Raw genomic sequence first — 14,053 nt, forward strand, 5'->3', positions numbered from 1 at the left:
TAAGTCCCTAGTAGAGTGCACTATATGTGCCTAGGACCTGTAGATTAAATGCTGCTAGTGGGCCTGCAGCACTGGTTGTGCCACCCACTTCAGTAGCCCCTTAACCATGTCTCAGGCCTGCCATTGCAAGGCCTGTGTGTGCAGTTTCACTGCCACTTCGACTTGGCATTTAAAAGTACTTGCCAAGCCTAGAACTCCCCTTTTTCTACATATAAGTCATCCCTAATGTGTGCCCTAGGTAACCCCTAGAGCAGGGTGCTGTGTAGGTAAAAGGCAGGACATGTACCTGTGTAGTTATATGTCCTGGTAGTGTAAAACTCCTAAATTCGTTTTTACACTACTGTGAGGCCTGCTCCCTTCATAGGCTAACATTGGGGCTGCCCTCATACACTGTTGAAGTGGCAGCTGCTGATCTGAAAGGAGCAGGAAGGTCATATTTAGTATGGCCAGAATGGTAATATAAAGTCCTGCTGACTGGTGAAGTCGGATTTAATATTACTATTCTAGAAATGCCACTTTTAGAAAGTGAGCATTTCTTTGCACTAAAATCTTGTTGTGCCCTTCAATCCACGTCTGGCTAGGTTTAGTTGACAGCTCCTTGTGCATTCACTCAGACACACCCCAAACACAGGGTACTCAGCCTCACTTGCATACATCTGCATTTTGAATGGGTCTTCCTGGGCTGGGAGCGTGGAGGGCCTGCCCTCACACAAAGGACTGCCACACCCCCAATGGGACTCTAGGAGACAGGATTGAACTGAAAGGGGGCTTGGTGCATTTCTTAGACACTCTTTGAAGTCACCCCCACTTCAAAGGCACAACTTAGTATAAAACAGGGCCTCTGCCCTACCTCATCAGACACTTGCTGGAGAAGAAACCTGAACCAGAAACTGCATCCTGCCAAGAAGAACTGCCTGGCTGCTCAAAGGGCTCACCTGTCTGCTTTTCTACAAAGGACTGCTGCCTTGCTGTTGGCCTGCTGCCTTGCTGAACTCTTGTCTGGCTGTAAAAGTGCTCTCCAAGGGCTTGGATAGAGCTTGCCTCCTGTTCCCTGAAGTCTCAGGACCAAAAAGACTTCTCGCTTTCACTTGGACTTTCACCGAAATTTTCGACGCACAGCTTGCTCCGTGGCAAGAAAAACGCCGCACACCGACGCTGATCGACGCGACGCCTTCGGGACGACCGAAACTTTGACGCATGGCCTCGCAAGGACAACGCCGCCCGACTTCTAAGGAGAAATCGACGCGACGCCTACCGTGAGCTCGAAACTTTGAAGCACGGCCTCGCAAGGACAACGCCGCCCGACTTCCAAGGAGAAATCGACGCGACGCCTGCTGTGAGACCAAAACTTCGACGCACGGCCTCGCAAGGACAACGCCGCCCGACTTCCAAGGAGAAATCGACTTGACGCCTGCCGTGAGATCGAAACTTCGACGCGCAGCCGGTAAACAAGCAGGAAAACCCACGCACAGACCCGGGCCATCTGGTAATCCCCGCGATCCACAGAAAGAGACTGTCCGCGCGCCGGAAAACGACGCCCGACTTCCCCGCGTGAAAAATAACGACGCAAGTCCGTGTGTGCTGAAGAGAAATCGACGCACACACCCTTTTTCCACGTATCTCTTCTCCTGTGGCCCTCTGAGGAGATTTCCCACCAGAAACCAGGTACTCTGTGCTTGAAAGACACTTTATTTACTCTTTAAAGACTTAAGACACTTTATATCACTTTTCAGTGATATCTTTACAAATTCATATTGCAACTTTGATCGTTTTGACCTGCAAATACCCAGATAAATATTATATATTTTTCTAAACACTCTGTGGTGTACTTTTGTGGTGTTATATTATGGTATTGTATGATTTATTGAACAAATGCTTTACACATTGCCTTCTAAGTTAAGCCTGACTGCTCGTGCCAAGCTACCGGAGGGTGAGCACAGGCTGATTTTGGATTGTGTGTGACTTACCCTGACTAGAGTGAGGGTTCTTGCTTGGACAGAGGGCAACCTGACTGCCAACCAAAAACCCCATTTCTAACAGTTTGGCTATGAATGGAACATTATAGAAAAATCAGTATTCATTTTTAACATGGTCATTTTCTTTTTTTTTTACTTTGTGGGTCAGGGATCATTAAGCCAGCTCTAGAGCACCCTTTTAGGTGCTTTGATCGTATATTTACTGTTCAAAGCATGTACTGATAAGGGGAACATATGCTGACTTTAGGGCATTTGGCTAATTTTTATACTGGCCGTGATATTAAAATATTGGTCACGCGAGAAGAAAAATGGTTAGGTGGCAACACTAGCGAGGATTCCTCAGCTGCTGCCCATAGTTTTTGTGCCTAGTGTGAGGGGGGCTTTCATGGTTTCGGACCATGCTGTACCCGTATTTTCAGGGAGCCTGCCGCTGCTGTATCTATTTTGTGTAAAGGAATTCTGCACAACTGGTCTAAGTGTTGTATATGCATTGTGCAACAGTGATTTTACAGCTGCGGTCCATGCTGTGTCATTTTCTTCACGAGGGAAGCTGACACTGCTGGTACTTGTGGTGTGCCTGTTCTGATTGTGAAGGAGACAGGCACAGCGCCTGCCCACGCTGTCCCTGTTTTATGAAGCTTGGAAGCTTTGAGGACTATTCTGTCAATGGTCTGGATGAAGGAATCATGCACTGCTTGGGAGCATGCTGAACCTATTCTGTTTGAGAGAGGCCTGCACTCTTGCTGCCTGTACTATGTGATGGGACCTCGCACTCATGCCCATACTGCACCTATGGTGAGTGAAGCTTGCAACTGTAGCACTTACGCAGCATCTGCTGTGAGTGAAGCTTGTAATGCTAGTTCTTATGCAACACCAGTGCTGTGTGAAGCTTGCAACGCTCCTTCATATGCAACACCTGTGTGTGTGTGTGTGCGTGTGTTTGTGTGTGTGAAATATGCTTGTTTACTTCCACTGCCTATGCATTTCCCGTTGCCTGAGAGGTTTACATCATTGATACGTTTGCTACTGTGTCCTGTTGCATGTGTGGATGTGACATCTATTGACTTTGATCTCAACAATAAAGACCGCAAGTAACTTGGGAAAGAGTTTGGAGGAGGTTGGTGTTGTCAAAGCTTGGATAGGAGAGGACTCAAAGGAGTGACGAAGAAAGGCAAAGAAACATAGAGAACATTAGAAGTAGGAGATAAAAGAAAAACTAAGCAGGAAAGATAAAATTGGAATAAAACTACAAAGCAGAGGATAGCAGCGATGAAACCTAGAATAGAAAGAAGAAAAAAGCTAAAATAAATAAAATAAAAAAATAATAGCAAGAGCAAAAGTGAGAAAAGAATAAAGAACACAAAGGGTCAGGATAATACATATATAGACCAGGGTTTAACATAGAGACAGAACAAATACATACAAAGAAAATAAGATGAATGGGCTTAAAGTATGGAGGCAGTAAGAGAAAAGTCAAAGAATGTGAAAATGATCACAAGAGGAAGAACTAGGACTGAAGCCCAGAGCAGGAGATAAAGGGACGAAAGGGATTACCAAACCAAGATAAGCAGAGAGGTGAGATGGGAAGGAGTGATGGCAGAGGTATAGGTGTAATGCTAGGAAATAAAAAGGGAAAAAACTGAGAGACTAAGCAGAAGCTACAGTGAGATGAAAGACAAATTGGGAGTTAGACCATCTGCGATGCTTCTCTCATGCAGTATTAACCCAGGTTTACTTTTACTGTTACGTATTCCAAGCTTCTTTAAAATATTCCCAATTAGAACAATGTCGTTGTGCTATGTGTGTATCTTTCATAGTCTTCTCTGAAGGATCGAATAAAGATTATTGAACTTGAACAATATAGTTGTTTTATGTTATTTATAAAGTTTATTTATGTTTCATGTGTGACCTCAAAAATTGGATGCTTCTAATTTCTTTTCCCACCTAGTAAGGCAAGGGATTCATTTATTTTGAATTTTAAAGCATTTATGTTAATACAGCACTAATTCCTCACTTCCGTGTTCGAATTACTGTACAAAACGCTTTCCTTATGACAAGGCAAATACAGTGACGTGTTCGCACTGTCACTCTGAACACGAGGCACACATTATACAAAGTATTTTATGAAGGGTTCATTCATTTATGAAATATTATCCTCCACCTCCACCCTGGTGCCTTATTTATGACAATTGCTTCTAGGAGTTCCTCTGGGACGCCCACGCTTTTTCCCACGTTCTTGGAAACAGGCTGAAGCAGTTCTGTTGAGCGGGAGATTAGTAAACAGACTGAGGAGTATCAGGTGTCAGGGGCGAGCACGTGAGGGGCATGGAGGTAAAGTTCTCCTATTTCCATAAGATTTCTGGGCTTTTGGCGCCTTGAGCTGGGAAGTTCAATTTTGAGGACAAACGACACTGTTACTAGAGACTTTTCATCCCTTGGTGGGCGCTATACCTATTTTAATGATTTACAGCGTTATTTGGAGCACTTTGCAGCTCAAGCAGCAATGGTGTTTAAAAGGAGGGTATTGGGCTTTCTAGAAGGGACGGTGAATTGAGATTTCAAGAAGGGAGGGTACAGCTGACCTTTCAGAGGAAAGAGTGATTATGTTTTGAAATTGTAATGTGGTTTTCAGGAAGGGTGCACAATCTGTTTTGAAAGGTACTTAGAGAAGTTTTTCAAAGATGTTATGTAATGGTAAGGCTCTAGAGAGGATGCCTGAATACAGGTTGGCTGAGACAAGTTTAGAGGTGTTAGAGAAGGGAAATTGTAGAGGGCCTCAAAATGTATTTGCAGAGGTAGTATGGATGTGGTTGCTGAGGGGATCTTCATGGGGCTCCTGGGGGTTTGTCAGGATGGAGCTTTACAGAAAGGAAACGGAGGAGCCTTTGTTTAGAATGGACTTCGGAAATGGAGTGTGGTGGGAGAATTATTGTTTGTGACAATTAGCCTTCTACAATGGCTTTGCATAGCAGTCTGGACAGAAGTGTGAAGATGAATGCTGGTTGTGGCTTTAGCAAACATACCACCATGTTTCTTTGCAGAAGTGGTTTGGATGGACATTTGAAGAGGGGTTTTAGGTTGGGTTTATAGCAGGGTGGACGGTGCTTTAAAAAGGTCTTCTGAATGGGGTAAAAAGAAGGGCAAAATGATGTCCTAGAGAGTGATGTCTGGATAGGGCTTTGTGAAGGATGCCTGAATTATGCTTTGTGGAATGGGGCCTGGTTACTGCTTTTGTAGGATCTGTGTGGTGCTTTGCAGAGATAGTCAAGGTAGGACTTTGCATAGAATGTCTTCCTAGGGATTCATACAGGAATATTTAGTTGAGAGCTCTGTACAGTGAGCCTGGATGCACATTTACACAGCGTTTATGATAGGACATTGTATGGATGGGACAGGATGGTGCTTTGCAGAGGAGGTCTTGATGGGGCTCCGATGAGAGGACCTGGATGGGGCTTTTTCCTAGTGGAATTCCCAATGTGCTAGGGTTTAGTAAGCCTTTTCACCCTTGTCTCAGTCTATCCTTTTGAAGGTTCATGGGGGAGTGAGATGACCTTTAAACATTTTGTTTAGGATGGCCTTTGCATAACTAAGTCTGACAACCTTTTTCTTAAATGGTTTGGCCATCATGTGAATTATGTTCTTTTTGATGAACCACTATCATACCATCTATGTTTGTCCTAATAGATCGAAAGCATGAGATATAAACTGCATGTGTCCCTGAGGGCTTAGTGTTACTACCACTCCTATTCAGGATGTACATGTTACCTCTGGCTTATCATCTTCAAAGTATGGATGCATAATGTCACATGTATGTCAATGAAACCTAAAGGCCAATATTCTTAACACATTTTTAATTTATACGTTAAATGAATGCAATTTACTTTTAGTAGCCCAACTTTGGCTGCACAGTGGTGTGTTTAATCAGTACAAATCTGTAAGCAATTTCTCTTCAACCAGAAAGATAACATCCTCAGTAGCTGCTTGTCAGAAGAACTCCTTTCAGAGTGTCATCGGCAAACAAGGGGTTACTAGGCCCAACCTTAGTGGTTGAGGCCTTTCACTCCTGATGTCCAGGGGCCTGACGTACTATGAATCCCCATCAACTGGGTCAAGTACCCTTTAGGCACTTGACTCTCAGTAGTAACCTGGTCGAATAGTCCAAGGCTCCCTCAGGGAAGTGGAGGAGGGGGAATACAGGGAAGTGAGCAAGGACTCACTACGCAAAAATGCACACAACAGCAGCAATAAATCATTGTCCAGCCAAATACTCACTTTTATGCAAAAAGTGAAGTATTCTATTTCTGCCGCTAACAACACAAAATAACAAACAGCTACACAGTCCCCTTCAGGTCAGGGCTCTAGTGTTTCGTTGGACGGTTCATCGGTTCCCACTTACTCGTCGCTCCCAATAGTACTGATTATTCTGCATTCGCTATAATATTTTGAGTCTCAAGAGTCAACTCTTACTCTGTTCTAAAGTCAAAAGTGTTCTGCTGCTGACATGCTATCTAGCCAGCAAGTTTCCCCAGGGCCGAATGGCCTGAATTTAGTCTCACCCACACCTACAGGCTTCAAGGATTTGGTGTTCCTGATCGTGCCCCCTCTATGGGCATTGGACTGGCAGCAACTGGTGTAGGTGAGTTCCCTGCATGTGGTCCAGGCAGGCTGAACTAAATGATCCCTGGTCTAATCACACATGGTCATGCTCCTGTGGTGACCGGAGGTTCCTTGTGGTTCCCCATTTCAAATAAGACTGCCTCTCCCATGAGAGGGGGAGATCATGGGATGTTCCTAGTGCTGATCCCATGTCCAGCCGTAGATGCGTGGGGGTTCTCACAGTGGCATCACTCCTATGATGATGGTCTGTTTTAGTACATACTTCTAGATAGCTCCGGTGACCCGCTTCGGCACACAGGTTCACTGTGTCCCTACTGTACCCAGGTGCTGACCTGCTCAGCTCAACATGCGTCTACACAGCAGTCCCTCCTAGCATAGGGGGTTGCAGATCCGCAGCTGCACACACCCTTCAGCCGGAGTGGCACAGTTTTCAACAAAGCTCAGGTGTGGCAGCCCCTCCTGGCATACGGGGTTACTGATCCTTTGCTGCACAGGACTCCGGCCAGATCGGCACCTCATTCAGTACAGTTTACATATGGAAGCCCCTCTTGGCATGCAGCGTTGCTGATCCTCAGCTGCATACAGGTGTCAGCCCAATCAGCACAGTGTTCACCATGGTTCACTTCTTAGCGGCCTTCCACTGGTATTTGGGGGGTTGCCAACTTTGTCCTGCACAAAGACAATGACCTGATTAGTGCAGCACTCATTTTCTCACACAGAGCAACAGAAATCCACTCAACAGGATTCCCTAGTGGACCTCACTCTCCCCAGTGTTCTTCTCTTCCTCAAAGGGAACACTGGTCTTGGCAAGCGGGCAGGCAGTTGTCCTCTAGGCTCCAGGGCAGGTGGTGTTGGATTCCCTGGGTGATGCCCCCTCACTCAGCAGGGAAACTAGCAGGCCTTTCCCCTAATCCTGGTAACAGGCAGAAGTCTTACAGATTCCCCTCCTCTGACAACGCATCGGCTGCTTGGCAAATTACAGGTTTTGGGGTCTCCCTCCTTATAATCCATTTGTAGACATCAAATTTGTTTTAGAGTCTGAGTCCTTACAGTTTGTACAGTTTGTGATGGGGGCCTTTTTCTTTTGAAGTGCCCTTTCGATAGCAGTCTGTTACAGCAGGACCGACTCCAAGGTGATAGTTCCACAACACAGGACATGGGAGTGACTAGAGTGCATACCTGTATGTCAGTCACAGTGATATGTGCATCAAAAGGTTAGCTGAGGGCCCCAAATCTACTCTTTATTATTTCTTTATTATTCTCTTATCAGTCCCATCTCCTTCCTGAGATGTGCCCAGGTCACCTCATTCTGACCTCTCAGTGAATCAAAGATCACTCTTTTAAGTGTACATGGAAGCATGACTCTCATCTCTCCAGTGTGTGCCCCATCCAGCTTGCAGGAATGCAGCAATTCTGAAATTTGTTTGAGGGTGTGGGAAATGGACCTCTTTACAGGGTCACCCCCAAACCTTTTGCCTTCCTCCTCCTACTAGTTGCTGAATGTTTGCTTGTTGGCCTTAGGACTTTGTGCACTTTACCACTTCTAACCAGTGCTAAAGTGCATTTGTTCACTCCTCTAAAACATGGTTTGATTGACATAAACCTGATCCGCATATTTAATTTACATGTAAGCCTCTTGTGGTAACCTATATACCCAGGGCCTGTAAATTAAATGTTACCAGTTGACCTGCAGCACTTATTGTGCCACTTACTTATGAAGCACCTTAAAACTTGTCCCAGGCCTGCCACTGCAGCCTGAAGGCAGTGCCCCACTGCACTGTTGACTGGCCATTTAAAACCCCCTACCAAGTCTTAAACTCCCCCTTTATTACATATAAGTCACCCCAAGTTAGGCCCTAAGTAGCCCATAGGGCAGAGTGCTGTGTAATTAAAAGATAGGACATGTACTTTTTAATTTTACATATCCTATTAGTGACTAGTGTGAGGGTAAAATTTTAGATTCCTTATTAAAATTTAATTGGCCATTTCTAAACCAGAAGTGGTAGATATGCCATGTTTGGCATAGCTGGTATATGTGAACTTGTAAAGATAAACCCCCTTTATTATTGGATTTCGCATTACAGGTTTGAAAATGGCACTTTTTGGAAGTTGTCATTTTCCTGTGCTTAGCCCTCTGTGCCTGCAGACTACCTTCGGTCACATAACTGGGCGTAACTGAAAGTTGGGACCTTGTGGATTCACTCCAGACAGTTACACAATAGTGGCATTAGCAAGACCTGAAAGGCCTTTCCACTGGCAGGATGGTGGGGGGAGGTGGAGCTGAGCACAGCCCGCTCACATCTGAATAGGCCGAGCTTTGCTGCCACACAATAGTCTTTACAACCCAACATTGTGACTGCAGCCAGCTAAGAGCCATGGTAGGGGAGGCAGAAAATTCCTGGAACTTCAGAGAACCCTTCTGGAAACTTCATCCAGCTTCTAGGAGCAGGGCACCAGGGTATAGCAATAGGGCTCTCAGACCTACTCCTCATTTCACTACTGGACTTTTGGAAGGACTCTTGGATGACTGTCTGCTGGTGTGACCTGCTGTGCACTCTACGAGACTGCTGCTGTGCCTTGAAAGACTGCTTTGCTACCTGAAGCCTGCCTTGAACAATCAGAAGGCAGCCCTGCTGTGGAGCCCTACATCTTTCCCTGCACCAAGGACTCCAGAAGGGACCCCAAGGTCTAGTTTAGCTGCCCCCCTGTTCAGAGCCACAGGAACATAACAGGCTCCGCCCATTTTGAAACCCACCTGGACCCAGCCTGAGTAAAACACCGGGGCCAGCCGGACCATGGAAGTGGAAAGATTGGTTTCCCGATTGCAGTACACAGGATAGGTGTGTAGAATAACCCAGGGGCAGGTCTCTGTCCACCTCATGGCCCTGGTGTCTCTAGAGTGGGGTTGGGAGGTGACCCAGAAAAGGGTCATAGTTAGTTCCCAGATGCCAATAGATTGCCTTCTGGGGACTGAGTTGCCACTGGTGATGGAAGAGCCAGGAGGGCGGTCACCCATGACACCCTGATGGCTCAGACATCTGGGCATACCACTCCCAAACGGAGGGTACAGAAGCATGGATAAACTTGGTTGTTTGTGTTACTAAAGTTTCCAGGTGGCCGTTTTCTAAAACTGAGGACTTGCTATTTGGAACCTAAAACACCATAATGGCTGCTCTATTAATTGGATTTTGATTGTGTTTGGTGTCAAATAATTTATTAAAAATTGTACCCTATTTTTCTACATTGGTATGGTATTTTTATTGTGTTGTATTTTTACTGTGTTACTGTTTGTGTATTGCACATGTACTTAACACATTGTTCTACCTTTAGCCTGACTGCTGTTTGTGCCATGCTACTCAGGGTTACGTTTGTGACTTTTTGTGGTTCACCCTGCACTGGATTGTGGCTTGACCTGGGCTCACACCCCAGTCAACCAACAACCCAATTTCTCACAAAGGAGATTCCTCTACATGTTTCGCCATGCAGGCCTGGGTCTTCTAAAATGGGACTCAGGGTCCTCCATGAAGGGTACCAGTCACAGGTACACATACACCTCGTACATGTATAGGTTATACAAACACACTGCAACTCACCTTATCCTTCATGTACTGTACCACTCATAGGCATACATACATCCAGCACATGCATTCAGCATGCACTCACTGCATATTACTATATTTTCCCTACATAGTACCCTTTTCAGGCATACAGACAGGCAGGAAATATACACCAGTTGTGTCCAGTACAGCACTACACACCAAACCAATGTAGGTCAAGGGTGAGCTAAGCAAATAGCAGCAGAATCTTAACAGAGTGAGTCTGTAGGCCACAATTTAAAAAGGTTCACTGTTACTGATCACTACACTGTATGCTGCCACCACTGCCCTTGTGCTGCTTAACTCCTGGTGATTAGTATCAAAACGCAGTGGTCCCTACGGGGAAGGTATAAATCTCAACTTCCACAGTAACTATAAACAACCATCAATGAATTGGTCAAAACTGTTTTATTCACTCATATTTTTAAAAAACAGGTTACGCTTGAAACTCACTAGTAAATACATTTCAAAGTAATGTGGTGCCCCGAAATATTACAGCAGCTCAGTGAAATTGAAATAGGTGAATTTAAAGTGCTATACAAATGTACATAACTGGTGAATGATACAGATACATAAGTTGTTCAATAAAACTCTATGTCAGAGTGTTAAGTTCCAAATCAAATTAAAAACAGTTCACCAATAAATTGTCGATGTCATCAGGACAAGGGTTGGTTAATGGAAGCACCCAATAAGCATGAAGCTCACTGCAACCATTTTAACAATGAGGCTGAGGGGGACAAAACACCATCTGCGTCAATGTTGCATGGCAGCAGAATTACTACTAGTAGTGAGAAATTTCTGATTACTTATTTAATAAACAAAAAAAAACAAATTTCTACCATTAGCAAAATTGCTGCTACAGAAGATCCAATCTAGGCTGTGTGTGAATCACCATAGAAAGAACAAATCCACTGTCAAGAGATCGAGGTTTGGAGCGCTCCACCAGCTGCTAGGACTCCTTGACTGAGAACTCCTGGTGAAGGCAACAGTCTCTCACTACTATGAGGATAGCGCTTTGGGCACCCCTCTCAGTACAACAAGAAAGCAATCCATGAAAAAGGCCTATTTCATGGTGCACACACATTTTTCTGTGTTTGGCTATGACAACAAAAATCAGCACTGGGGATCCAAACATCAGTACAGTTAGACACTGAGGACAGGTGTGAACGTCAATGACCTTGCAGAGGACTTTTCAGTCCCAACATTAATTCTGACCATAATCCTCTGACCAACATACTACCAGCTGTAAGATGTAGTATAAAAACGAACACGTTAAAAGTTAACCTATCAAAAAACAAGCTCTTCTTTACCAGGAATGAAAAAAACAATTGGAACCCTGGCAGCTGCTCTGGGAACGTGGGGCCCCACAACTGTCCTTTAAAGCGTCTCACAATTTAGGCATCTACATTGAACCTGACCTTTTACTTGAGCTGCACCTCTTTAAAGTTGTGAATACCGGCTTTTGGCAGACTGAACTTCAGAATAAAATCTTACCTCAAATTATTTCAGTCGTTTATATCCACATTGTCAGTTCTTAATTTGAGCTGGTCCAGGCCACCAGCACTTATTTTTGGGGACCAACACTTATTTTTCAGTTTCAGATATTTACATAGTGAGAGAGCGAGAAAATACACAGATTGGTAAAATGGAAGAAGAGAAAGACACTAAAACCTTCATTGAGGGAGAATGTAGGAATGTGCAAGATAAAGGGCCATAAAGTGTCTGGTAGTGGATTAAACACTACCGCCTTGGTATACAGAGTGCTGACTTTTAAGTGCATCGGACGCCGGATTTGGAGCAGAGTTTCAGGCACTATCACTCTTTCTTTCACAAACTAAGCACTGCACTTATGGTTGCATTATTTAACTGTAGACACGATTATGACAACCCTAGCTTCTTAGAAGTTCTGGAAAAGCTTCACAGAAGACTTCGGTTAGTACACAGCCCTGCCGCCCATTGATGTGATTATATTTTCGCAATCTGTCCCATGTAAACTGGCTCTCCATTGAAAAGAGAATTCTAATTAAGTCACTGATATTGTCCATCATATCGTTAATAGGGGTAGATTTACAAGAAAGTGGTTCATCAGCTATGATGCGCCACATTCCTTGCGCCCCCTCCTGCACCCCTTAACATCACTATGGTAACACTGTATGTACAATACGACGCACTATGGCGCACGTTAGCACAACAATGTCAACAATCTTGACGCTATAGTGGCGCATTGGTCAACTAGCACCAAAAATTATGAAGCTAGTCCAGCAGTGTGTGGGGGGGGCATTGGAAACAATGGGAGCGACACTTTGACACCTGCCTTGGGAAGGAGTTAAAAATGACGGGAAAAATGGTGCAGAAAATTTGCACCATTTTTCTGGCCCTCTTAATGGGGGAACACCCCCTCTTGCTACATTATGCCTGGCGCAGACATAATGTGGTGCAAGGGGTTACAAAGTTTGTATATCTGGCACGGGGTAAAGGCCGCCTTGTGCCGCCTTAGCATAAAACAAATTATGCTAGGGCGGCCCAAGGAGGTGGTTCGGGCTTGTAACTATGCCCATAGTGTTCCCATCCTGCTGACTTCTAACTTTCAGATGCACTGTCTGCAACTCTCTTTGTGATTGGTTGGACGTATTAGCTAAACATCCCCAAAGCCACAACTGTCTCCTTCAGCTTCTGAGCCTTTTCTGTACCCTCGGGAGAGGGAGAAATAAACTTCCTTTTGATGTCTGCTTTCTTCATTCTATCACATTTTTCACCAGAAATTGAACACTTGTCTTTATAAACTGTAGTGATTAATAAATCTGTTAGTTTTATTTCTTAGTAACTATTGCTGTGTTGTCGTCTGCAGTGCCATGAAACTTCAGTGCATCTGCGCTATATAAATTACACATACCATAACTGTGACATACACTTAATTTTACCTGAAGTTGCACTCAGTTCGAAATAAGAGAAGTAAAGCACTTTTTAAAGCCTGTTTTATTCTACATGCAGCCACTTTTTTATTCGAAGCTATGATCTGCTGCACAAATGAAATGGGTTTTCTTCCAAACAGAGTTTAAAACAATAATACCGCAAGCGTGAGACAGTCTGTACCTCTAACAACGTCAAGTAGGGCTTCTTCATGTTCATGATATGCAGATTTCCAATCAGCGGCAGTGGTCTCGGTCCTGGAGGAAACGTTCTGTATTTGCTGCCCTTCCAACTCATTTTATAACTTAAAATGCATATAAGGGTTAAAACACATGCCAGGCCGATGGCGGTAGAGTCTGCGAAATCCATGATGCCCGGAAAGATCCCAGGGGTGGAAGAAGCAGCAGAAAGGCTGAAAGATGCAGTCGCTTCACGGGCTCTTAGGGAAGTGAAGTATTCGGGAAACTTGGCTTGGAGTAACGTTGGGTCAGGTTTCAGGTTAACACGCCTATGACGCCTGTATAACTATTAACCTTTTAAGTGACACTCAACGTGCACTTTGTAACCCTTTCTTTTCTTTTGACAGGGAAATTAGGTTTTCCCCTTTGAGTGCTTTTTAGCTGCGAAGTGGCCCTTTACCAGCAAATTACTAAACAGATTATGAACACTTTGTTATTTGAGACAACGCAGGATATGGTGTAAAATTTTCTTTTTCCGTTGCAGCCAAATTTCTTCATATCACGAGCCTAACGTTCAGGCACTCTTGGATTTCCAACTAGGAGTCTGAATTGTGAAATTCAAACTACATGTCCTAGCATGGTTAGTGATTTTGTTTCTCAAACATTGACAAGGCCGATAGCTCTAGTGTTGGCTGTCATTGATTCATTGTTGATTTTGTCAGTGTTTATTTTGTCATGGTGTTTTGTAAAACTATTTTGCTGGGACAGCTAAGGG

At 44.4% G+C, this 14,053-nt stretch overlaps 1 protein-coding gene across 1 annotated transcript in view; it reads right to left on the reverse strand.

Moving 5' to 3' along the window:
* Positions 1 to 13,557, reverse strand: part of LOC138296717 (cytochrome P450 2K4-like) — a 304,271-nt gene extending 290,714 nt beyond the window's left edge. The window contains exon 1 of the mRNA XM_069236118.1: positions 13,283 to 13,557. Coding sequence (XP_069092219.1) covers positions 13,283 to 13,468 — 186 coding nt within the window. The 5' untranslated portion in view covers positions 13,469 to 13,557. The remainder of the gene's footprint in view (positions 1 to 13,282) is intronic.
* Between the last annotated feature and the right edge of the window lie 496 nt (positions 13,558 to 14,053).

Source organism: Pleurodeles waltl, chromosome 5, assembly GCF_031143425.1.
Source record: "Pleurodeles waltl isolate 20211129_DDA chromosome 5, aPleWal1.hap1.20221129, whole genome shotgun sequence".
NCBI lineage: Eukaryota > Metazoa > Chordata > Amphibia > Caudata > Salamandridae > Pleurodeles > Pleurodeles waltl.